The 25,401-nt window shown below is 45.2% G+C and overlaps 1 protein-coding gene across 2 annotated transcripts in view; it reads left to right on the forward strand.

Moving 5' to 3' along the window:
* The first annotated feature begins 2,272 nt into the window (after positions 1–2,272).
* The window catches only part of LOC146960999 (cerebellin-3-like), a 98,997-nt gene continuing 75,868 nt past the window's right edge, over positions 2,273–25,401 (forward strand). For both annotated transcript variants that reach the window (XR_015035312.1, XM_085771876.1), the window contains exons 1-2: positions 2,273–2,476; positions 2,900–2,995. Coding sequence is in view for 1 of the 2 variants with exons in the window: in XM_085771876.1 (XP_085628002.1) it covers positions 2,290–2,476; positions 2,900–2,995 (283 nt within the window). In the remaining variant the exon portion in view is untranslated. The remainder of the gene's footprint in view (positions 2,477–2,899; positions 2,996–25,401) is intronic.

Below are 25,401 nucleotides of genomic sequence, written 5' to 3' on the forward strand. Positions count from 1 at the left end.
AGTAATTTCAACAGTGTTATTTCAAAGAACTTCATATGATATTTCAGAGATCAGCCTCAGACTGACAACAACTACAGCAGAGCTGGAAGCAACGAAAACTGAACTGCAGCTCCAGAAGACAAAAGTGGAGGAACCGATTAATGGTAAGTCAAAAAATCCCGTTATTATAATCTAAGAAGATTAATTCATTAAACTATTGGTTTTCATGCTTTATTTAGTCCAAGTGATAGAACTGGTTTCAAAAGTGAGAACTGTTCCGAAGAAAGTGATAATTAAGTTATGGGGAAAAACTGGATGTTTCTAGAACAAACTGGATGAGATTCAGACGGCATCTGCAGGAATATTTAAAAACAAAACCAGAAGTGCATGCAGTGAACTGAAGACCACATCCTAATACATATTTTAACTACAGACAATCCTGCTTAAACAAAAATCCATTAATAATAATCCTCAAACTCTATGATATTTCAGAGATCAACCTCAGACTGACAGCAACTGAAAACAAACAGACAGCAACTACAGCAGAGCTGGAAGAAACAAAAACTGAACTGGAGCTGCAGAAGACAAAAGTGGAGGAACTGATTAATGGTAAGTCATAAAAATCCTATTGTTAGTATATAAAAATCTAAGAAGAGTAATTCATTAAACTATTGGTTTTCATGTTTTTCTAATCCAATTGATAAGTGACAACTGATTAGAAAGAAGTGACAAATATGGGAAAACTGGATGTTTCTACAAATCTGCAGTAATATTGATAAAAAATAGAAGTACATAGTGGACTGAAGATCATCCTAATACATATTTTTACTACAGACAATCCTGCTTAAACAAAAAATGCATTAATCAATAAAGAATTGATAGACAGGATCAATTGACAGATGGAAATTAGCGCCAAGCTGGTACATTTACAGGACGCCACTGCGTTAACTGTTTATTAATGTGCAATGTCCTCGTCCAAATAAACAATAAACAACAACAAACAATTAAGAATTGTGGACATGACACTTGTTGTTTCGATCTTTAAAAAGTGAATCTTGTTTCCATGTTGTGTTTTACAGAAAATGTGAAGTACGCATTCACTGCTGGTTTGGATCTCTCAGGGACAATTGGACCATTTAATACTGAAAAAACACTTGTCTACGGAAAAGTACTCACCAATGTTGGTGGGGCTTATAACCCACATACAGGTAGTGTATACATCACCACATGCTTCATAACATAAACTGACAATGTTGAGTATTGGACAGTGATGATGAGATCTCTGCTTCTTTACTGTTCCAGGTATCTTCACTGCTCCAGTTAAAGGAGTCTACTACTTCACGTTTACTGCTTTCAGCACCCAAGATGGAATATGGACGGCAGTCAACTTATACCATAATAATCAGAAAGTCCTGCACAATTCTGTGCTCAATGACCCTGGAACTTCACATGGAAATGCATTAATTCTCCAGATGGAAAAGGGAAGTGTGGTCTATATGACTTTGAACCAAAACACTGCGCTTTTTGACAGTAATATCTACAGGAACACCTTCAGTGGTTTCCTGCTGTATCGTCTGTGATTTTAAGTCGGCTACTTTGACACCTTCAAGAAAGGCCTTAAACAAACCATGTTAATGATTAATCAACATTTGACTATTTGACTGTTGATTTCACTACAATGAAAAGTAATGTGTATTCAATCACAAGGCTTATTTTGCAATATAAAGGTGTCCATTAAATTGCATTCATACGATTCATACTTAATGACTTCCTGTCCTTTATTATCAGAAACTATAAAATATGAATTAATTCTAAAAAAAAAAAAAAAGGTCATTAACACTGAGCATTAGAGTGTGTATAAATACAGACAACCTTCAATAATTCATATGGAGGAGCCTGATGACAAAGTGACGGGCTGACCAGTCACTTTACTGTTTGTTTTGAAAGAATTACAGATTATGGGAAAACACACTTGCATGGTAGTGAATATATTGAGCCCTTACCTTGAAAATGAAAAAAGAAAAAGTGAAGTCTTAGAATAATCCACTTAACCAAGTGTAAAGTTGTTTTACTGGGTTGATTTCACATAAAGAATAATGAAATGAGGATTTTATGATATCATCACTGATATTTAGGATGTCATTCGACCCACATGTTCTCATGCCATTTTGGTATTTCTAACTTGTCCCTTTCTTTAAAAACTAAACTTTTACATAACACATTGAGTGTCCAGCCACTGACAGATAAGATAAATAATGATACTAATGAGAATCAGGCCATTTGCCCACAGGGGTTTCTAGAGGTTTTCCAATGGGGGGTCCTGTGCTGGTGGTGTTGCTCCTCTGTCTGTCTGGGACATGGGCTCAGGCAGAAAGTGGAGGAGCTGACAATGTTAGCGCTGATATCTGGGCTGAACTCAGAGCTCTGAGAGACGAACTGAAGTGCACCAAGGCTGAACTGACAGATAAAGTGGCCGTTCTTGAGAAGGAGAAATCAGGTACAGTACTGTGCCAAAGTTTTAGGCACTTTTGTTGTTTAGATTCCAAAAATTCCATATTTTAACCTTTGTCTTATGTCAGCTTTCTGCTATCATCTTTTGTGTTGGTGTCAGTTTTGACCAGAGACTTAAATCAGCTGTAAAATACACTAAAAACAATTATTTATCATCCCATTTGTTTCTCAACTCTTGGTCACGTTGTTAGGCTTCCTTATCTATGAAAAGGTTGGTTTTGCCTTTGTGAGTTCAGTTTTAACTCTCATGATTGTTCTTATCCTTATCTTATCTTAGTCCTGCAACAGAGGACTGTTGGATTTTAGTCAAATCAATAGAAACACACAATAACCACCAGCCATAAAAGTGTTATAAATGAAGAAGTAATTTCAACAGTGTTATTTCAAAGAACTTCATATGATATTTCAGAGATCAGCCTCAGACTGACAACAACTACAGCAGAGCTGGAAGCAACGAAAACTGAACTGCAGCTCCAGAAGACAAAAGTGGAGGAACTGATTAATGGTAAGTCAAAAAAGAATTCTGTTATTATAATCTAAGAAGAGTAATTCATTAAACTAATTCATTAAACATGGTTTTCATGCTTTTTTTAGTCCAAGTGATAGAACTGGTTTCAAAAGTGAGAACTGTTCCGAAGAAAGTGATAATTAAGTTATGGGGAAAAACTAGATGTTTCTAGAACAAACTGGATGAGATCCAGAGATGACATCTGCAGGAATATTTAAAAACAAAACCAGAAGTACATGCAGTGAACTGAAGACCACTTCCTAATACAGTACATATTTCAACTACAGAAAATCCTGCTTAAACAAAAAAAAATCCATTAATATTAATCCTCAAACTCTGAAAAATGATATTTCAGAGATCAGTCTCAGACTGACAGCAACTGAAAACAAATTGACAGCAACTACAGAAGAGCTGGGAGAAACGAAAACTGAACTGAAGCTCCAGAAGACAAAAGTGGAGGAACTGATTAATGGTAAATCATAATAATCGTATTGTTAGTGAGATTTATAGAATTTATTACAAAATATCAGATCAGATCAATATGAACAACCAGCAATAGTCATCAATGATCTCGCTATTCGGCCGAATAGGGTGCAGTATCTGTCAACTAGGGGTCTCGAGACACTGGACCCAGAGCAACGATAGCGTCAGACTTTGATACACTGATGGTCTTACAGAACGTTAAACATTAGGTTCAGAGAGGTTCATACTTGTTTGTTCAACAAGGACAATCTGGTTAAAGGGTAAGGTGCTAGATCGATTACATCTCATAACTCATCAGGACAGAAACCAAGTTTCCCATCACAATCCTCCCTTTTGTCATACTGACAACTAAACGCTAAACAATTCTAGAAATAACACAATACATAAAGAGCAGACCATCAGCAACGTAAATTCACTAAGATTCAATACATCACATCATTGGAAACACATTTGAAAACATCAACCAAACTTTTCTCAGAGGTATTATCACCGTCAATGCTCTCAGGATATGGTGGAACCCAATCTGGGAGAGGGTACAAATCAGGTTGGTCTTGACAGTTCACCGTCACCAGTGTAGCAGTAGTTCTTTTAACACATACCTTAATCAAGGCTACAACCAAAATAAACAGAATAATAACAAAGATTACTCCACCCTAGGGGTGTAACGGTACACAAAAGTCACGGTTCGGTACGTACCTCGGTTCAGGGGTCACGGTTCGGTACGGTTTCGGTACAACAGACACTAATTGAATGTAAAACTAAAATCTGTCTTGTGTTATAAAAGTTAAAAGAAAAAAGAATACAAAATAAAACAAGTGCATTAGGAGTGTTATAATGCCATTCATTAAGGAAAAAAAATGTGCACTTGACAACTGGCAACTATTATTCGAATTATTAAATTATTATTATTAAAAAAATATTATTAAAAAAACAAAACAATAAACTGACATCAATGTTGGTTTACACAGTTAAATTAGACTAGCAGTTACTTTGGTGATGTTTCTGGTCCTGCCTGTGTTCATAAAACATATTAGGCAGCTACACGCACATCCCCCAAAAAACTGAAGACTAGGTGCTGGATCACCAAGAAAGACACAGGTAAGGAAAAAAGGAGACCGCTCACTAGTTCAAAGCTCCAGTGACAGTTTAATGTCACTCACACGTTTCGGGCGTCAGCCCTTCATCAGACAAAATGTGTCTGATTATAGTGTGTGGTCTCCTTTTCTCCTCACCTGTCTGTGTTCATGTCAAGAGGCTTAAAAGCTGTGGGATAAGTTGTTGCACACAACTAGTCTTTTTCCTTGCACAAGTGATTGACATATCGGGTTGAACATGCGCTACGTGTTTGATGCGTTTCTAGCGACGCACTGCGCATCCGTGAAACATCGCCGACGGACTTTGTCCGGTGGACCAGTCGCGAGCATGGATGTATAATGGTCGCGAGCCGCCGCCGCCGTTTGTTTCATTGAGAAGCCACAGTGACATGAATGAAGCAGACAGCTCTCCTCCTCTAACTTCACTCTCTCATCACTTCTCTTCTTCGTCTGCTATGACGGCTGCAGGCAGCTTCGAGGCTCATTACCGCCACCTGGATTCGAGTGAGGACTCGACTTTTTATTTTTTTTAAATTTTTTTTATATTCATTCAGACGTATTCGTCGTGTGACTGTGTGCACCGAACCGTGACCCCCGTACCGTGACGGCACGGGACGAATACATATACCGTTACACCCCTACTCCACCCGCTATCCAGACTAGCCCCGAGATAATGGAAGATCCCCAAAACCCTGTCATTGCCTGCATGCCTCTGAAGGGGTTTCAATGATGATCTTCGTGTAGTTCCCTAATTCCCTGCTCGGTGTCTGTTATCACATCATGTACTGCTGAGGAGGAATGCTTAATATAAGTACAACATGCTTACATACAAACCTTACATACACCATCCGTTTGTTTGTCACATGCAATCTCATACATCTCGTCTTCGACTTTTATTAAAGCAGAAGTAAGTGATATATTTGTGTTAATATAAGTCTTAAATAGTTATATCTTCCGACAGCAATCACTTACATAGAGTGTTTGGTCTGAAACACAGGTCTGTCAGTCACTCTGCTCTGCTCTGAGCCGAGGAGAAAACATTTATCGTATCCTACAGTTTTTATCCAATGAGGAGAGAGAACGGCATGCAGGGCTGTGTGTGCAGCCAAGGGACGCCGTGAATGTGGCGACGTAGGGACGAGGACTGTTATGGTGCGTTCAAGGAAACTCGTATTTTTCCGACCGTGAAGTCGTACCAGTTCGATCTGGTACGAGTTCACCGGTCGGAAGTTACGAGTGGCCGTTATAGTGACTTTCACCGGTAAAACAGGTCGGAAAAACACGAGTGGGTTGCCTGGAACGCTACAAAGTCGTAAGTTGTGACTTGAAGCTGTAATTTACGATTTCAAAAGCCGGCCTGGAACGCAGCATTAGCGAAAACGACCGGACCACTTACTTCTGCTTTAATACTACGTCATCATAGTCATTTTCGATTGTAAATATGGTGCAGTTATCTTTACAACACTATGCTACAGGACAATGGAAGGTGAGGGATTCTTCCTGCCATTCTCTCTTGGGACGGATGTGGGGGTCTTTTCTGATGTATTTTGATTCCACGATGATGAAAGGGATCATCACCACCACTGTCAACAAAAGGAATAGGCTCAAGCCTTCCTTTAATTTCAGTCCCAGTCTCTTAAAAGGGTGGTGTGGATCAGCCATGGTTGGACAGGGAGTGTCTCTCTCTACGTCACCACAACTGTCACACCCATTGGTCAGTTATTGAAGCTTGGAGTGCGAGCAGAGCTCAATCTGCAGTCCACCCCCCTCACCGATGGGTTTTGGTGAGTTTGACGACTTCCTGCCGGTCGGAAGGTTGGAGCTTGGCACGCTACTGATGGAGGTAGGCGCTTTACCCTACCCCTCCGGTTCTGGCACCTGCTTGCAGTGGCTGGCGTGGATCCAGGGAACCCTTCCGTTCACCTTTACGGCGGTCTCAGTGACCAAAAGGACCTGAAACGGCCCAACGTAGCGTCGCTGCTTCCAGTGTTTCCGCCGGTGGTCCTTAATGAGCACCCAGTCTCCTGGTTTCAGATGATGTTGGACAGCAGTGGCTGGCACGGGGAGTACAGCTTTCACCTGTGTGTGCAAGTGTGGCAAGGTGAAGAGGGCCTGGGGGGGGATTGAACCCACTACTCCCGGGTAATAGTCATGCGCGCTTGCCAGTCACCCAAAGGGACATCCCCTTGGCCAGGTATCCCGGGCACATGATCAATTGGAGGCATAGTGACAGGAACCTCAACTGTCACATCTCTCCCCCTCTTTTCACAAGCACGCCCTCGTGCTTCCGCGCAGGCCAAGTAGCCAGGGCACATGATCAATTGGAGGCATAGTGACAGGACCACCACTGTCACACATGGACCCACCCCTAGTGCTACATGGATCCTGCCAACAACGCCAGAATGTGGCAAGGTGAAGAGGGCCCGGGCGGAGACTGAACCCACTACTCCCGGGTAATAGTCATGCACGCTTGCCAGTCACCCAAAGGGACATCCCCTTGGCCAAGTAGCCAGGACACATGATCATCTCGAGGCATAGTGACAGGAACCTCAACTGTCACACAAGGAAGACAAAGCTGCCGACAAGTTAGCACAGTCCCTTATCATGCTGTCCTCGTACTGGCCGGTGGTCAAGGCAGGTCTCACTGGTCCTATGCCAGTAGACGGAGGTCTTCCAAACACTATTTCAAAGGGACTAAGACCATGTTTATTTCTAATTTGCATGTGCATGTGGAAAAGCACCAGTGGAAGTGCCTTTACCCATGATAGCCCAGTGTCTTCACAACACTTGGCCAGTTTAGCCTTTATCGTGCCGTCTTCCCGCTCCACAGCACCTGCCGATTGTGGGTGATAAGAACAATGATGTCGAATATTGAACCCCAGATATTGTGAATTTCATCCAGAGCCCGGTTAGCAAATCCGGGCCCGTTGTCACTGCTTATGAGGCTGGGTATTCCCCAGCGTGGTATGATGTGAACCAAGAGGATTTTCGCCACTGTTCCTGCATCCTGTTTAGAGGTGGGAAAGACATCAACCCATTTGCTGAACATGCACACTATTACTAAACAATACTTCTTCCCCTCTGATGGAGTTAATTCAATGAAGTCCATCATCAAATGTTCAAAGGGTTTATCTGGGGGTGGATGACCCTGCTGTTGCACCTTGATCGCACCTGTAGCATTGTTAGCCGCACAGATAACACATGTCTTACAAAAATCAGCAGCAAATGTTGAAAAACCCTTAGTGTACCAATTAGCATTAATGGTGGTTTGCATCCAATTTTTCTCCACGTGATCTTTACCGTGACTCAGCTTAGCATATGTGTTGAAGAGGGCCCTTGGCAAACAAGGCTTACTGTCTGGCCCAGTCCAAACTCCATCCTTAAAGGTTGCTCCGGAGCGTGACCACAAGGTGCGCTCTTGAGCGGAGGCAAGGGACTGAAGTGTGGGGAGATCAGCATATGGGCTGAGGTCAACTGGGTCAGACAACAGATAGGAGAGGGAGAAAAATGATTTAGATGAGGCCACTGCCTTTGCTGCTGCATCTGCCGCTGTATTTCCTATGGAGATAGGATCAGAAGATGAAGCGTGAGCTTCGCACTTCCCAACAGCAACCGCTTTTGGCAATAAAATGGCGTCCAACAGGGCTGAAACAAGTGTGTGGTGTGCAATCGGCTTACCTGCTGACGTCAAAAATCCTCTGTGTTTCCACAGTGTACCAAAATCATGTACTACACCAAATGCGTAGCGTGAATCAGTATATATATTGAATTGAATTGAATTGAAAGTCTTTCTTGTCCACTGCCGTGGAAATTCATCTTTGGCCTCATACAAGATAAAAGAGACATAATAGTCACAAATATTCACAATAAGATACACAAAAACACACAAGACAAGACAATTTTCCCTTTTCCTGCTTTACACGCCTCTATGAGAGCAACCAACTCCGCTGCCTGTGCAGAGAAATGTGAAGGAAGTTGTAATATTCCATGATGTTCCATGCTATGCTTTTATTCTGAAACTCCAGTACCGGAGTAGAATGTTACAAATGTATGTCCATGGTTACTGTTGCCAGAGGGACGGGGAAATAAAGAGTAGCGGAGCTACAGACAGCTACAAAGTTACGGTGCTGGTATCCGGTTTGTCGTACAGGATAGATTATTAACAGTGTGAGTAGTCTATCACAACATGGTGTCAGAGATTAGTCGCTAGACTACGGACCCGCCGCGTAAAAAAAAAAAAAAAAAAGAGAAAGGAAGACGTGAAAAAGTGTCGGTGAAAGTGTGTCGCTGAAAAGAAAAAAACCAACGGTAAGAAGAAATGGAAGCCTTCGGTGTTCCTACCCCCAAAATGGATTGGGACTCGACCAATTTACCGGATGGATGGCGGAGATTTCGACAACACGTCGAGCTCATGTTTACCGGACCACTTAAAGCAAAGTCAGAAGAGGAGAAATGCAGCTTTCTTCTGCTGTGGATCGGTGATAAAGGACGCGACATCAGCAACACTTGGACACTAACGGCTGACGAGGCGAAGACGTTAAAGACGTACTACGACAGATTCACGGAGTACCTCACCCCTAAAGCAAACCCCATCTTTGCCAGGTACAAGTTCCATGAGAAGACACAAGGAAGCAGTGAGTCTTTTGAACATTTTGTGACTGAACTGAAGTTGCTTGTGAAGGACTGTGGCTACGCAAACAGTGATGAAATGGTCAGGGACCGTATAGTGTTCGCCACCAACTCGCCTAGAGTGCGAGAGAAGTTGCTTAGCAACGGACCGGAGCTGACGCTGGAGAAAGCAATAGACATAGCGCGCTCCCATGAACTATCACAAGCACAGTTAAAGGCTATGGCAAATGAATGTCAAGTGCATGCAGTCCACCACAAGATGGTAAAGCCAGGGGCCAGGAGAGGTGCTAGTAACAAGGCAAATGACTACCAGAAAAATCAGGAGAAAGCCTGTAGTATGTGCGGAGGAAACCACAACTACACAGCAGAGTGCCCTGCAAAAGGCAAGCAGTGTATGAAGTGCAAGAAGTTCAACCACTATGCAAGAGTGTGTAAAACAAAGCCTCAGACTCAGAATAGAGGAAGATACAAGAATGTTCACACTGTTGAAGAGGTCGATGAGGACTACGATTCTGAGCTGTATGTGGACACTGTTACTGCAGAGGAAGAGGATGAGGAAAGTGCATATGCAGACATCGGACTGGGACCACAGAACCGACAGCTGAAGTTCAAGCTGGACACTGGAGCTCAAGCCAGCATAATCCCAGCCACTGCCTTTGCCACGCTCATGCCCAAAACACAGTTAAAAGCCCCAGATCATAGGTTAACAGGCTATGGGGGACACTCACTTGAAGTGAAAGGCTACTGCAACATAGAAGGGAGGTATAAAGAGAGGTCAACCATCCAGAAGTTCTATGTAGTGAACTGTAATGGCCCCCCTATCCTAGGCTTCAGAGCATGTAAAGCGCTAGGGCTAATTAAAGTAATATATGCAGTGAGCAGTGACAAAGAGAGAACCACTCAGTCAGACAACATTTTAAGTGAGTATGCAGATGTTTTTAAAGGCATCGGCACATTCCCAGGTGAATGTAGTTTCACTATTGACCCAGAGGTAGCACCAGTGGTTTGTCCACCACGCAGAGTACCATTTGCACTAAAAGATCGTCTAAAAACAGAGTTAGACAACATGGAGAGAGAAGGCATAATCTGTAAAGTAACTGAGCCTACACAGTGGGTTAATGCCTTAGTAGTGTGTGAGAAACCAAAGACAGGCAAGCTTAGAATATGCCTGGACCCAAGACCCTTAAATAAGGCAATAATGAGGCCACACTACCCCCTACCCACACTTGAGGATGTAACATCCAAGTTAGCAGGGGCAAAGTTTTTCAGCATCTTAGATGCGAGATCAGGCTATTGGGCTATTAAGTTAAGCGAGGAGTCATCGCTACTCACCACATTTAACACTACATGTGGTAGATATCGCTTTCTCAGGCTACCCTTTGGCATTGTATCAGCCCAAGATGAGTTTCAGAGGCGAGTAGAGGAGACATATGAAGGCCTTAGGGGCGTGGCTGGGATAGTTGATGACATCGTTGTTTTTGGAAAAACAAAGGAGGAGCACGACCGCAACCTCAGAGCAATGCTCAGCAGGACCAGAGAGCGAGGAATGAGACTGAATCCTGAGAAGTGTCGCATCTGCGTTCCTGAAGTGAGCTACTTTGGACATAGGCTGACAGCAGACGGCCTAAGACCAGACCCACTTAAGGTGAAAGCAATCAGAGAGATGTCACCGCCCAAAAGTGAGGCAGAGTTGGACACTGTTCTTGGTATGGTGACTTACCTAGCTAGGTTTGCTCCCAATCTATCTGAGGTAACAGCACCACTAAGACAGCTACTGAAGAAGGACACAGAGTTCAAGTGGAACAATACACACGAGAGTGCATTCCAGCGGATGAAGGAGATCATCACAGCGGAGCCAGGGCCGGTGTTGGCCTACTTCGATCCTGAAAAAGAAGTGACACTGCAAGTAGATGCATCAAAAAATGGCCTGGGTGCAACCATCATGCAGGAAGGCAGGCCAGTTACATATGCATCAAAGCTGCTTAATAAGACAGAGCAGAATTACGCCCAAATAGAGAAGGAACTGTATGCAGTTTTATTTGGGTGTAGGAGGTTTCACGAGTACCTCTATGGGCGAAATGTAACTGTGGAGTCAGACCACAAACCACTGGAGTCCATACTCCGAAAACCACTAGCCCTTGCACCACCACGTTTACAGCGCATGATGCTGGCACTGCAGAAATACAGCATCACTCTCATCCACAAGCCGGGCAAGGAAATCCCGGTGGCCGACACATTGTCCAGGAAGTCCATGGATGATGAGGACAGCTCACTATCTGAAGCTATGGAGACTCAGATACACACAGTCATCAGTGCAGCACCTGTAAGCGCAGACAGGATGAACGACATCAGAACAGCAACTGCTCAAGACGAGCAACTGTCCACTCTCAAGCAGGTCATCTGGTCAGGCTGGCCGGAGACAAGAAAAAAGTGCCACCCACATGTCAGTGAGTATTGGAACCACCGTGATGAAATCACTGAGGCTGAGGGCATCCTTCTAAAAGGTGAGAAGATCATCATTCCACACAGCCTCAGACCTCACATGTTACGCTGCATACACACTGGACACTTTGGAGTGGAGAAAAGCAAGCACAGAGCACGGGACGTTATGTTTTGGCCAGGCATGAGTCAGCAGATAGAAGAAATGGTTAAACAATGTGACATCTGCCAAACACACCGCAGCGCCAACACAAAGGAGCCCATGCTCTCACATGAGATTCCAGAGAACCCGTGGGAGACTGTAGGAATAGACCTATTCTCATGGAACTCAGAGAACTATATAGTGATCTGTGACTACCTCAGCAGGTACTTTGAGGTGGAACGCCTAACACACATCACCACCAATGCTGTCATTCACAGAATGAAAGCAGTATTTGCAAGGCATGGCATCCCAAAAAAAGTGATTAGTGACAACGGGCCATGCTACCGCTCACATGAGTTTAAACAATTTGCAGACTCATGGGGATTCCAGCATGTCACCTCAAGCCCACATTATCCGCAGAGCAACGGCCTTGCAGAAAAGACTGTTCAGACTGCAAAGCGGATCTTCACCAAGGCCAAGGAGGACAAGAGAGACCCGTACCTCAGCCTGCTGGAGTACAGAAACACTCCAGTTGATGGACTCAAATCACCAGCTCAAATCCTGATGAGTCGCAGGCTACGCTCCATCCTGCCCAACACAACTCAACAACTACGACCTCAGGTAACCCCCCAGGACACTGTACGAGCAAGGAGAGAGAGCTGCCAACAGCGCCAAAAAGAGCACTACAGCAGATCTACAAAACCCTTATCACCACTACATGCCGGGGCACCCATCCGTTTCCAGCAAGGAGATGGCACATGGAAACCAGCAACAGTCATCCAACCAGCTGAAACACCACGTAGCTACCACATCAGAACTGGCGATGGACAGACTTTCAGGCGCAACCGACGTCATCTGATCAACAACAACACACCTGTCATACAGCAGCCAGAGATCAGTGAGGACGACGCTGGACGAGACACAGAAAATGAACAGCAACAACCTGTGTCTGTGAGTGAGCCAGATCACTCTGGGCCTTATCGTACCAGATACGGCCGTGTGATTAAGCCAAGGAAAGCCTTTGACTTATAAACTAACTTATTTGAAAAAAAAAAAAAAAAATGTATGTCATGTTGCTGTGAAATTGAATATTGCATTTTGAATGAAAATTGAATTTGAATATGCATTTAAATGAAAATGAATGAATTTTTAACTTGTGTTTTGAAAAAAAAAAATGTCCTTGAAAGAATAAGACACATTTATTTACAAATGTTCTATTGCGATGTTTAGGAATATTTACGTACTAAATCAACAGGAGAGTTTTAATCATTTTAAACTTAACTTATTTGAAAAAAAAAAAATGTTTGCACTATGGAACACTTGAGATAGCAGCATAGGCTACTGCGTTATTTGATGTAGTCAAAGTATTTATTATATTTGTTATTTGTGACTTGCATATGCACAGCTTATTTTTTTTGTTGAAGGGAGATGTAATATTCCATGATGTTCCATGCTATGCTTTTATTCTGAAACTCCAGTACCGGAGTAGAATGTTACAAATGTATGTCCATGGTTACTGTTGCCAGAGGGACGGGGAAATAAAGAGTAGCGGAGCTACAGACAGCTACAAAGTTACGGTGCTGGTATCCGGTTTGTCGTACAGGATAGATTATTAACAGTGTGAGTAGTCTATCACAACAGAAGTCTACCACATACAAGTGTTTCATATGCTGTGACTACAGCAAAATCAACTTGGCCTGCGCCCGTCTCAGGTGAGCGAGAGGCTGAACCATCAACAAACAACTCTAAGTCTGCATTAGGGAGGGGCGTGTCTGTCAGATCTGGTCGTGGGGTACACTTCTGCTGTAGGACCTCAACACAGTCATGTGGTTCCACTGTCGACTGCTGTAGGAAGAAGACTCGCAGGATTCAAGACATTACAGCGTTTAATCTCAACGTTGGGTAATTCAAGCAACGTATTATGATATCTGAGCCACCTCTGTGCAGACAAGTGTGATGTTTTGTGTGCAAGATATGAGAGACAGCATGAGGCACCATGAGTGTTACATCAGAGTATCCAACAATATCACGTGATGCTAGCACTGCCTTTTCTGCTGCGGCTACTGCTCTTAAACAATGAGGGAGTCCAGCAGCTACAGGATCAAGCTTAGAAGAGAAATAAGCAACAGGTCTGAGTTTTCCTCCATGAGGCTGGCACAAGACAGATGTCATAAATCCAGCATTCTGATCCACGAACTGGGTAAATGGTAAATCGGGTCTAGGCAGGCCTAAGGTTGGGGCCTGAGACAAGGATGCCTTCAAATCCTCAAATGCTTCCTCTGCACAGGGAGTCCAGATCAATTTATCGTGTGCACTTAATGTTTTTTCATGGGCCATTAAAGAGAGAGGGGCCTCTTTTTCTGAATAATTGGGGATCCACTACCTAAAATAAGACGTAATTCCTAAAAAACGCATCATTTGTTTTTTTTTTTGTTTTTTTTTTGTTATGGGCTTTGGTAGCTTCTGAATGGCAGTGATTCGTTTCGGTGAGAGGGACTTACCCCTCTCCGTGATCACGTGCCCCAAAAAAGTCACTTGTTTTTGTGGAAACTGAAGCTTCTGTTTACTGACCTTGTGGCCGTTGACTGCCAAATGTTTAAGTAGTGCTACTGTGTCAATTTTACAAGCCTCCTTTGATGGGCTACAGATTAATAAATCATTAACATACTGCACAAGGGCAGACCCCCGAGGGAGATGTAAATTCTGCAGATTTTCACTTAGAGCTCTATGAAACACAGCAGGACTTTCATGGTAACCCATCGGACACCCGGTCCATGGATACCCTCACCAGTTAAAGGTGAAGGCGAACCAAAACTGACTGTCAAGATGTACTCAGGTGCCCGCTGGTACACCGCTGAATTCACAGCTTTTAGATCCTGGACAAATCTCCATTCTGTAGGTCGACCTTCCTCACAAACCTTTTCTGACAGGGAAAATAGAAGTACGAACAGGAGAATCACATGGCACAATTACGCCAGATTTTAGTAGTGACTCGAACACCGGTGTGATGCCATCAATAGCTTCTTTCTTTAAGGGGTACTGTTTTAGACATGGCCTATACTCAGATTTGGGGTGCACCACCAATGGCTCAGCTCCTTTCATGAGCCCTATATCATACTTATCAGATGTCCACAATGAAGACGGAACTTCAAACAACTCCGGAGTATGTTCCGTTTCTACCAGTGCAAACAGATCAACGCTCTGCATTTGCTCCTCCACAAGCTCAACTGACCTCTGAACCAGCACTGTGTTCGTCAACCTTGACCGATACACAGTACCTTTAGCACTATACTCTATTTTTAGGATCCTCCGCAGCCGGCTCAAAGTCTATAAGGCAAAGACAGTTATGCAACCACGGACCGAAATCTGCCACTTCCATTCTGCTGGCTTGGCTAATGATATATGAGGGGTAGAGCCACGAAAAACCTCGTTCTGTGATGGAGTCAGAGATACAGATACAGCAGTTACCTTTTCTGCCCAATATACATGTTTCAACGTCAGCCTCTCTGCTTTTTATCTCAACATTCCTTTTTGTTTTCATATTCTCTGTCTGGTCCTACGCTGACATAGGACGTGCAATGTAGTGACTGATCATGCATATAGTTATCAGCTGCAACGCTATGTGTGTGAGCGAACTCAGTGAGGTCACTGGCTTCTCTGGGTGCTTCTAACTTCCATTCATAGGCATACAGGAGTATGTCTGGATCACATTTAACCATCTGATGTCAGGGGAGTTGACTATTCCTCAACACTTCAATACCATCTGGAGTAGAATTCAGTACAATACTAAACCTGCACATCAGATCTCGACCTCATCAAATTCACTGGACAATTTTGTGACACCAGAAAAGATTGTTTTATCACCTGATTATCTAATTCGCACCGTAAAGGGACTGAACAGTTTTCTGTGGTTGGGACTCCGGTAGATCCTATTGTTACACATGTCTTTCCACTTTTCTTTGGGTGTTGGGGTAAGGCATCTATTCGTAAAACTGAGTTAGTAGCCCCAGAACCTGCTAAAAACTTCACACGGTAATTTGAGATCATAAGAGTCAATTCTGGAAATTTCTTATAGCAAAAATACATGTTTTATCTAATTGAGTAGGTGTAGGGTACGTTACTTGCGGTCCTGAAGAATGTCGACCTGCACAGAGAAAAATAGAAATACGGAAATGTACTCAAAAGGGTACAAACCCTTGTCGCTCCAGGCATACCTTTTTTAGAGACAATTTCGTACCCATTGGTGCCGGTACATTTTTGTACCTTTTCAAAATGTACCAGTAACTGTACTTAACTCATTGAGTGCCGCGCTCCTTTCCAAAGTTTTAGTCAAGTGTACCGGCAATTTAGACCATTTTTGACTTTTTTATGTAGAGCCACAGTGTATTCTATATTATTGCCACCAACACATACTGTAGCTCATTTGAATGGTGTAACTTTATGCTTCAAATGACCACATACCGTTTGTTTCTACGTGCCTCAGTTCCTGAGAAAAGTCAAGCTAAACATGGCTGGGTTTCACCAAAATCCCTCCTTTTTTTCTAGAAAAGGAAATAGAGCGTCTTTTATGAAAGGTGCTCTGTTTGTGCCTGTCGCTCTTCTGACACTCGCATTTCTGGATCAAAGGGCTCGTGTAAGATAAATATATACAACAAATGTTGTTCTATTCACAAAACCACCATCGGGGGCGGGGGGGGGGGGGGGGGGCCACTAAACAACAATAACACAGACGCACCGTGCCGTGTCACAGCCTCTCGCCGCGGAACGTGAGGGTCTGTCGGCCACAGACGGACCGGTCCCACCGGTGGTCGCGGTCCTTCTGTGGTACGGGTCGGTGCCGGCGGTCTGCTTTGGCCCAGAGACCATCAGATTTTACCGCGGGAGGACCTTGGGGAGGACACGGTGTTGCTCCAGATGAAGACCGGGCGGGACAGTCGGCTGAGAGCTTCCTGTTTCTGCTCCGAGCTGCTGCAGCCTCGCGGGTGAGAGCAGAGCAGCTGCGCTGCATCTGCGCTGCATCTGCATGCAGAACTCCGTTTGCAGAAGCCGAGTTATGATAAAAACTTCCAGATCATGAGCTGTCATGAGACTTTGATCGTCATCTATTTCAGTTCTCCTCGTCGTAGAGTCCCCAAATTTACATATAATGTGTATTAAAGTGTCTATTTTCATAATTTAAAAAAAAAGCAAAAAACGTAAAATCTCGTTTTTGGCACTCAACGCATGGGAACGAAAAACGAGAAATTACGTGGTTGGCACTCAATGAGTTAAGTACAATACCCTTTAGCTGCCAGGTGCACAATTGTACTTACAATATATACTTGTACTACTTGTTCTTGTACATATATACCCTGGGTATACAGTATATGTAACCGGTGTGTGTGTGTTTGCTCTGCGATCTGCCCTGAGCGAGGATCAATCCCACGACCTCCTGCACCGGATGCGACGATGCTAACCGCTTCGCCAAGACCTTCTCCTTACTGGTACCTCGTGACTGGGGCAAACCTGCAGACCTCCATTACATATATTTACAAAATAATTACTAGTTGAATGATTAATTATTATCCCTACTTTCCTACTTAAGCTACTATTTTTTTCTAACACACTGTTACGGCTCCAGTTGGAGACAGTAGCTCAACAAACAAATGATGAGAGAGAGACAGAACTTGAGGACGACAACTTGGTAAGTGGCCCCCCAGTCTCCGTCCTTGGAGGTGCCGCTCGTCCAGCACCGCATGAGTAGACCGTCGTCAAGGTAGTAGGCCATTTTGTCTCTCCTCGCTTCGTCCTGGCTTACAACAGAAGAAAGACAGGTTGAGAGTGTCACATCACCTTGTTGGGCTGCGACGAACTCCTTTCGGGTGGCAGGTAACTTCACCGCTTCTGGAGCTGAGGGGGGGAGCATGGTGTTAACCGGGTGCACCTCAGGCCCACTTTCAGGTTGGGTATCAACTTCAGGAGACTGTTCTGTAACCAAAAAAGTATCGGACAAGTCAAGACCATACTTCCTCGACTGGGCCCGGGTGACTACACAAGCCGAAAAGAGCTCTGGCTGCTCCGCTGGGTCAGCAGGAAGGCTTAAATCAGGACGGTCAACAACCTCAAGGACTGGCATAACTGCTCCCTTGGCCAGGTCATTACCTAGAATGAAGTCAACCCCTTTAATAGGCAGGGCAGGAAGAACAGCAACTTTGAACAAACCACTGATCAGAGCAGACTCAATGTAAACCTTATGCAATGGAGCAGATATGAAACTCATCCCAACCCCCTGTATCACCGCACTGGACTGGCAGGAGGAGTCGGGAGACAATGGTAATATACCAGCACACAGAATTGATTGAGAACCCCCTGTATCTCTCAGTACTGTTATGGGGCGTTTGTCTTGTGGATGACCACTTCATGACACCGAGCCCTTGAAAATGAAAGGGTTGAAACAAGGATCCACTCCCTCCAGTTGTGACCTGCCAGTTTTTGTATCTGTTGTCTCGGTTGCAGGAAGTGACACATTTTTGACTAAACCCATACCTTTTGGTGGCACTGAGCTAGTTTGACGCTGCCTACGCTTCAGGGAGAAGCAGTCTGCAATCACATGCCCCTTTTTATGGCAGTAGGTGCACTCACGAGACTCTCGTGGTGGGGACGGTTGTCTCCTGGCCCGGTCATAGAATGGATGGCCAGGATCAGGCCTCACAGAACGCGGAGGAAAAGGCCTTTCTGAACGGGAGGAAGTCACAAACACATTCTTATGGGTCAGAACAAATTCATTGGCTAATTTTGCAGCCTTAGACAATGTAGTCACTTTCTGCTCATTCAGAAACATCATCATTTTCTCTGGCAGTGAGTCTTCCTCTAATCCTCTAATAACATTAACTGACGAAGTGACTCAAAGCTGTCTTTGACATCATTAGCAATGCACCATTTGTCAAAGAGGACCCCCTTCTCACGTGCAAATTCAATAAAAGTTTGGCCTCCAGTCTTTTTGTGATTTCGAAAATTTTGTCGATAGGCCTCAGGCACGAGCTCATATGCACGCAGGATGGCCTCTTTAAGTACCTGATACTGCAAAATGTCCTCCAACGTAAGGGAAGACACGACCTCCTGGGCCTTCCCCACCAGCTTACAGTGTAGGAGGATCGGCCACATGTCGCGAGGCCAATTGAGAGCCACAGCGATACGCTCAAAGGCACAAAAGTAGGAGTCAACCTCGGACTCCCGAAATGTAGGCACTAGGGAAATATTCTTGCTCACATCAAACCCCTGCTTGTGACTAACGGGAGGATGAGGCTGGGCCGACACTTCAGACTCTCTGGCTAATGAGAGGCCAGAGGAGATTTTCAGAGCTTCGACTTCAAGCTCCCTCAGCCTCACCTCCTTGTCAGCCTCAATTTCCATCTTACGCACCTGTAATCTGAGGTCAAAGTCAGCCTGTCGAACTGACTCCTTCTCTTGAGCCTCCAACTGTAACCGGGTCAAGCGGACTCTTAACTTGGCATCCGCACTGGACCCACCAGACCCACGAGACTCAGGTGAGAACGAGGCAGCGTGGCAGGAGGGCCTTGGCTCCTAGGCTGGGCTCCCAGAGGCATAGCTGGAGGGGCCCTTCCCCTGTACCCTCCTGGAAAGAGGAAACCCCTGCTGCTGTAGAAGGGACATTATTAGCCGCAGGCCCAGCCATGGACTGGCTGGGAACACTCAAGACCTTTAAATCCATTAGGCCTTCCAAAAGTTTATTTTTAATCACCTCCTTACTACCGCTCTTGCGGACACAAATCTTGAAATGAGCAGCAATAACCAACAAGTCTTCTCTACGACACTCATTAACTTTGTCAAAGGAGGGACTCTTAACAAAGTCCTGCAAGTTGAAGCTCATTTCTCAAGCTCATTGAAAATTTACAAAAAGTAAAGAAAAAAGTGATCTCACCATTGTTTGTCGTTTCAGGAAAATCCCGGACGAGCCCCCACTTGTTACGGCTCCAGTTGGAGACAGTAACTCAACAAACAAATGATGAGAGAGAGACAGAACTTGAGGACAAAAATAATAAGGGTCTATTCACATAAATGAGAAGCAAATAAATTAACAGGATTGGATGAGGTGGTACAGGTGGATGAGGGAAGGAGGGCCATGTGGGTTGTGCCAAAGAAATGAAATAAAATAGAACAAAACTGGGCCTAACTACTGCTTGCTAGGTGAAGAAAAGAAAAGAACACAAGGCCTGACTAACTGAGCTAACAAAATGGCTGCAGCAAAACTATACACAGGTGGCACCAACCCCTAACCTAGTGTCTCAAACATAAACAACCTACGTGAGTGGTGGTGTGTACCTAATGTACCTTTAGGGGGTAAATACGTGTACCTTAGGAGTACATATATGTACCTTTTGCCATTCTACCCCCAAAAGGTACACATAGGTACTCTAGAGTACAATAATTGGCCCTATAGGCTACAGTAGGACAGAACTGTACCTTTAAGTACAGAAATGTCCCCCTTCTGTACCCCTATTTTTCTCTGTGTGTGTCCGGAGTCCGCTCCCCCAAGGTCCTCTCCTCCGATCAGTCCGACACTCGGAAAGTCGGCCTTTTTGATTTCTCGGGACATTCCGCCTGCCAGTGCCCCCGCGTCTCTCACAAAAGTGACATGCACTTGGGTCTCCTCTAAGTCTGCCCCTCCCACGCCCCCTTCCCCCTGGCCAGCCTCGGAAGTGTGATGGGGTCGGCCTGCATGCATTGAACATGGCCAATTGTCCATCCTCCAGCTTCTTCTGTCTATTGTTTTTCTTTCAGGTGACACAGGATTTCTTCACCATTCGCACGAGCTCCGTCCTCATTTGACTCAGGAAGTGTTCATTTAGATGAACTTCGTACGGGTCGAGTGGCTCAATGTCCATGGGGTTAGTCCTGGTAAGCCAACTATGAATATCAAAGGCTGACGTTAGATGCGCTAGGAACACGCTACACGTCTCTTGTGGCCCTTGTGTTATAGTAGTAATAGCAGACAGGTTTAGTCTTAGAGGGAATTTCTCTTGTACTGCGTTGATGAGTGCCTGCACAGCACCGATGAACTCGCTGTTGTCTCTGCCTTCAAAGTTTGGGTCTACCAGACGACAGCCCATTCTCTCTTGTGTAAACACACCTTGAATCTTGTGGTAATCATTACCCAGGGATCTGTTCATCAGTCGTCGCAGTTCAAACATAGTAGGCCTGTATTCTCTGACAAACTGGATCAGGTCAGCTTCCCACTTTTGAGGTTATCTTTGGGGCTGCAGACGTGTGTCATAGCCTCTATCACCCAGGGTCTGAACACGAGCATCGGGCCATTAACACCAGATACCTCAACCATTGGCATGGTGATGGCGCGGGCGCCCGGGGGGGGCAGGACTGAGAGACCCGTTTTCTGACTCCAACTTAAGTTAAGGTCTGGAGGCGGGCAGTGACAGGCGTATATACTGGGTGCCGGCTGCAAATAGGGAGGAGGTATTGGCGGAGTGGAGTCCAAATCCAGATCCACTGGTTTCCCCAGAGTCTCAAAAAGAGAAGGATAGAGCATATTAGGTTTTAGGGAAATCAATAGGTTTCTCAGGTGTTAGTGCATTAAACGTTTTAGTCCTTTGCCTCTCCCTTTTGTTTGCTTCCTCTCTCCACATCCCAAAGGCCTTCCAATCTGGCTTAAACGGTTCATTCTTTTGCTGCTTTTTCTTGGACAAGGTAAAATGCTGGGCTGCACTCATAAACTCCTCCTTCCATAATTGTGTCTTTAACTGCTCTAGTTGATTGTTACTGAGGCTGCCTTTAGCAGGAAATCCTAAAATCCTAACTCTACCCACTTCTGTATTTGGTTTAAACTGCCAGGATATCGTTCAGTCATAAATTTACACAAAGGTGACAAGTTGTCCACGGCTGCGCCTGTCTCCCCTTTACTTTGACCGCTGCCCCATCTCTGGTTATGTGTCTCTCTGTACTTCCAAAAGTGTGCAACTCAGACACGCCTATCAGTCACCGCATACAAACCCAGGAAATACTACATCGATAACCATGACACGTCTGTCAACGACCTCTATATAGGTGTGAGGAATTCTTTCAACTGTCTCCACTTGAATAAGATCATCGATTGACCTCACCGCACGTGGTTGTACGTTGGATCGGATTGGCAATCCGGGCTCCGCAGGGTGGATGACAGGAGACTCTTTTGTCTGTCCGTCCGGTGGAGTCCAGATCACGCGCCCGATCCCATCCTCGTCGCCAAGTTTGTGGAGGCAAAAGTTTGCTTCCATGGTGAGGAAGTATAAAGCAATAAGTCTTACTGAGATTTATAGAATTTATTACAAAATATCAGATCAGATTAATATGAACAACCAGCAATAGTCATCAATGATCATCAAGGAGATTCTGAGACCAAGTCTCGCTATTCGGCCGAATAGGGTGCAGTGTCTGTCAACTAGGGGTCTCGAGACACTGGACCCAGAGCAACGATAGCGTCAGACTTTTATACACTGATGGTCACGTACACATGTTTGTCCAGAGAGTTCAACCGGTGCAAGTACACAGTATGTCTCGAACTTACAGAACATTAAACATTAGGTAGGTTCAGAGAGGTTCATACTTGTTTGTTCAACAAGGACAATCTGGTTAAAGGGTAAGGTGCTAGATCGATTACATCTCATAACTCATCAGGACAGAAACCAAGTTTCCCATCACAGAAGTGAAGTACTGGATGTTTCTAAGAACAAACTGGATGAGATCCAGACGACATTTGCAGGAATATTGATGAAAACCAAAACAGAAGTACATGTAGTGGAGTCCAATGACTGAAGACCTGTCAGGGTTGTAGGAGGAAGGACCCAAATGCAGGAGCGTACAGGCAGATTTCTTGCAAACTAAGGTTTTAATTGCTACAACAGCCAGGAGAACAGAACACCATGACGACAAACAATAATCCAACACGGAACTGAAAGAAACATGAGACTAAATACATAATCCAACACGGAACTGAAAGAAACATGAGACTAAATACATAATCCAACACGGAACTGAAAGAAACATGAGACTAAATACAACAGAACTAATCAAACCAACAAGCAACAGGTGAGGAGACAGGAGGGCAAAGAAACCTGATTGGTGGAGACACACAAGGAGCAGGGCTGATGATGTGAAACGCAGGACAGGTGTGCAAGGAGACTGAGCAACCCATCAATAACCCATTTAACCAAGTGAAAAGTTGTTTTACTGGGTTGATTTTGCATAAAGAATAACAAAAAGAGGATTTAATTATATCATTATTACGATATTTAGGATGTCATTTGACCCACATGTTCTCATGACATTTTGGTATTTCTAACTTGTGCCTTTCTCTGAGCAAAAAAAAAACATTTTACATAACACATTGCAACTGACACATGATATCACCTGTTTAAATAAGGTTGGACTATTTGCCCACAGCTGTGGACATTGCATCAGTCTACCTTCATAAATACTGGATGGTCAGTAGCAGCCACCTTCTTTCAGAGTTTGTGCTCCTGTGATCAGTGGGAGTAGCTACATCCACACTAAATGTTGTTGAGTTGATTTTCCTAGCAGGGGTTTCTAGAGGTTTTCCAATGGGGGGTCCTGTGCTGGTGGTGTTGCTCCTCTGTCTGTCTGGGACATGGGCTCAGGCAGAAAGTGGAGGAGCTGACAAGGGCCGCGTTTCCCAGATTCGATCTTTCTTAAGGACTTAAGAAGGCTCTTAAGAAGGGTTCGGCTAAGAAGGAGCGCTAAGATACGGGTGTTTCCCAGATGCGTTCTTAACTGCCTTCTTAAGATCACGCCAAAGAAGCTTCTTAAGAAGCTCTTAGTGGGAGCTGTCCACCGCGGTGGTGCTGACACTGAATCAATCGATGCCAGGCAAATCGATCACCCACCTCTCTATCAGCGCATAAGTCACACACAGCGCCCCGTGATCCCCACACACAGGTGCAATAAATTACGCATGCATCATGTGTGTGTGTGTGTGTGTGTGTGTGTGTGTGTGTGTGTGTCAACAGGTGTATCCAAGTAGTAATCAAGCCCATTAGCGCATATATACCCCCGTGGATATAGGCACACACATGTGAGAATGGCAGAAGCGAGCAAAAGAAACAAGCGGGCGCCTGCGTTTACCGCGGAGGAGATGGGCGTCTTAGTGGACGAGGTGTGGCAGCACCGAGACGTCCTATTCGGGGGAACAAGGGGAAAAATTAACATCACTGTGAGGAACCGTGTGTGGCAGGCAATAGCCAAGAAAATGTCCCCCTCCAGCCCATGTGGCCTGCGTGACTGGGGTGCTGTGAGGAAGAAGTGGCAGGAATTTCAGAGCCAGACCAAAAAAAAGAGTGCCAAGGTGAGGAGGGAATCAATGGGCACGGGTGGTGGAGCACCGGGTGGGACGACCCTCACTCCCGACGAGGAGAAAGTCCTCGCAATTATCGGAAAGACGGCCTCTGAAGGCATTACTGGGGGCGTTGATGTTGAGGGGGACGAGGGGCTGTCTGCAAGTGAGGAGGAAGAGGAGCCATCCGGGAGCGGAGCAGGTCCATGCATGGCCACAGGAGAGGACGACCCCCCACAATCTTGCCCTGTCCCCGCACAACTGAGCCCCGTCCCCGCGCGCCAACCAGCAGGGCCCGGTGCCCGCACGCGGGGAGGCTTAACCGGGCGGCCTGCAATTAGGACCTGCACCTGCAGCGAGACGCTGGTACGCCTGGAGAGGGAGAAGCTGGTGGTGCTGCGGGGGATAGAGGGCCAACTCCAGCAACAAACTGCCCTGCAGGAGGAGATGGTCAGGATGAAGCAGGAGAGGTTGGAGCTGCACCGGAGGCAGCTGGCGCTTGCCGAGGCGCAGTTCAACCGTCCCTCTATCTCGGTTCCAATCATCCTACCCCAGGAGTCAGGTACGTTGTATTTCCATTTTTTATCTGCATTACGCAATGTATCCCGTTCAATTTCACTAATCAATCTCCCTTCGTTGCAGATGATGCAGACGCCCATTAAAGAGAGCACGGAGCCGCCATCCCCCTCCCTATCCCTCTCCCCCTCCCCCAATAATTCAATTTAAATAAACTACTTTGGTTTCCTTTCCATGTATTGTGAGGATCATTTTTGCATTGAAATGAGGGTGTCAAACCTAGCAACAAAAAGTGCCAGGCAATTTGTAATTTTAAGTAATTAATCCAAGCTTAGGTTCATGACGTGTGCGTAATGTGCGCCCTGACGCACATTACGCACACGTTTATTTCAGCCTTCAGGCCTGACAGTGATATGGGTGGTGTGGTGGTTGTGGGTTTATGGTTTAGTGATCAGTGCTTGGTGACTGGTGGTGAAGGGGTAGGGGCTGGGGCTGTTGGACCTCAGAAGAGGTTAATGAGTTCCTGTCTGGTCTGGGCACCGGCCTGATAGAGTACTGCTCGCACATCGCGGGGGGCGGGGTTCGGGGCTTCGTCATCTGAATGTTCCTCTTCGTCATCCACAGGAGGCGGCTCATCTGCGCCAACGCGCACTGCGATGTTGTGCAGCATGGCGGTGACAACAATCACGCGGCAGCACTTGCGTGGTGACAAGCGCAGCCCCCCAGATGAACGATGAATGCACCTGTAGCGGGACTTCCA

This window comes from Trachurus japonicus, unplaced genomic scaffold (assembly GCF_045865225.1).
Source record: "Trachurus japonicus isolate A0001 unplaced genomic scaffold, Traja_1.0 AP029687.1".
NCBI lineage: Eukaryota > Metazoa > Chordata > Actinopteri > Carangiformes > Carangidae > Trachurus > Trachurus japonicus.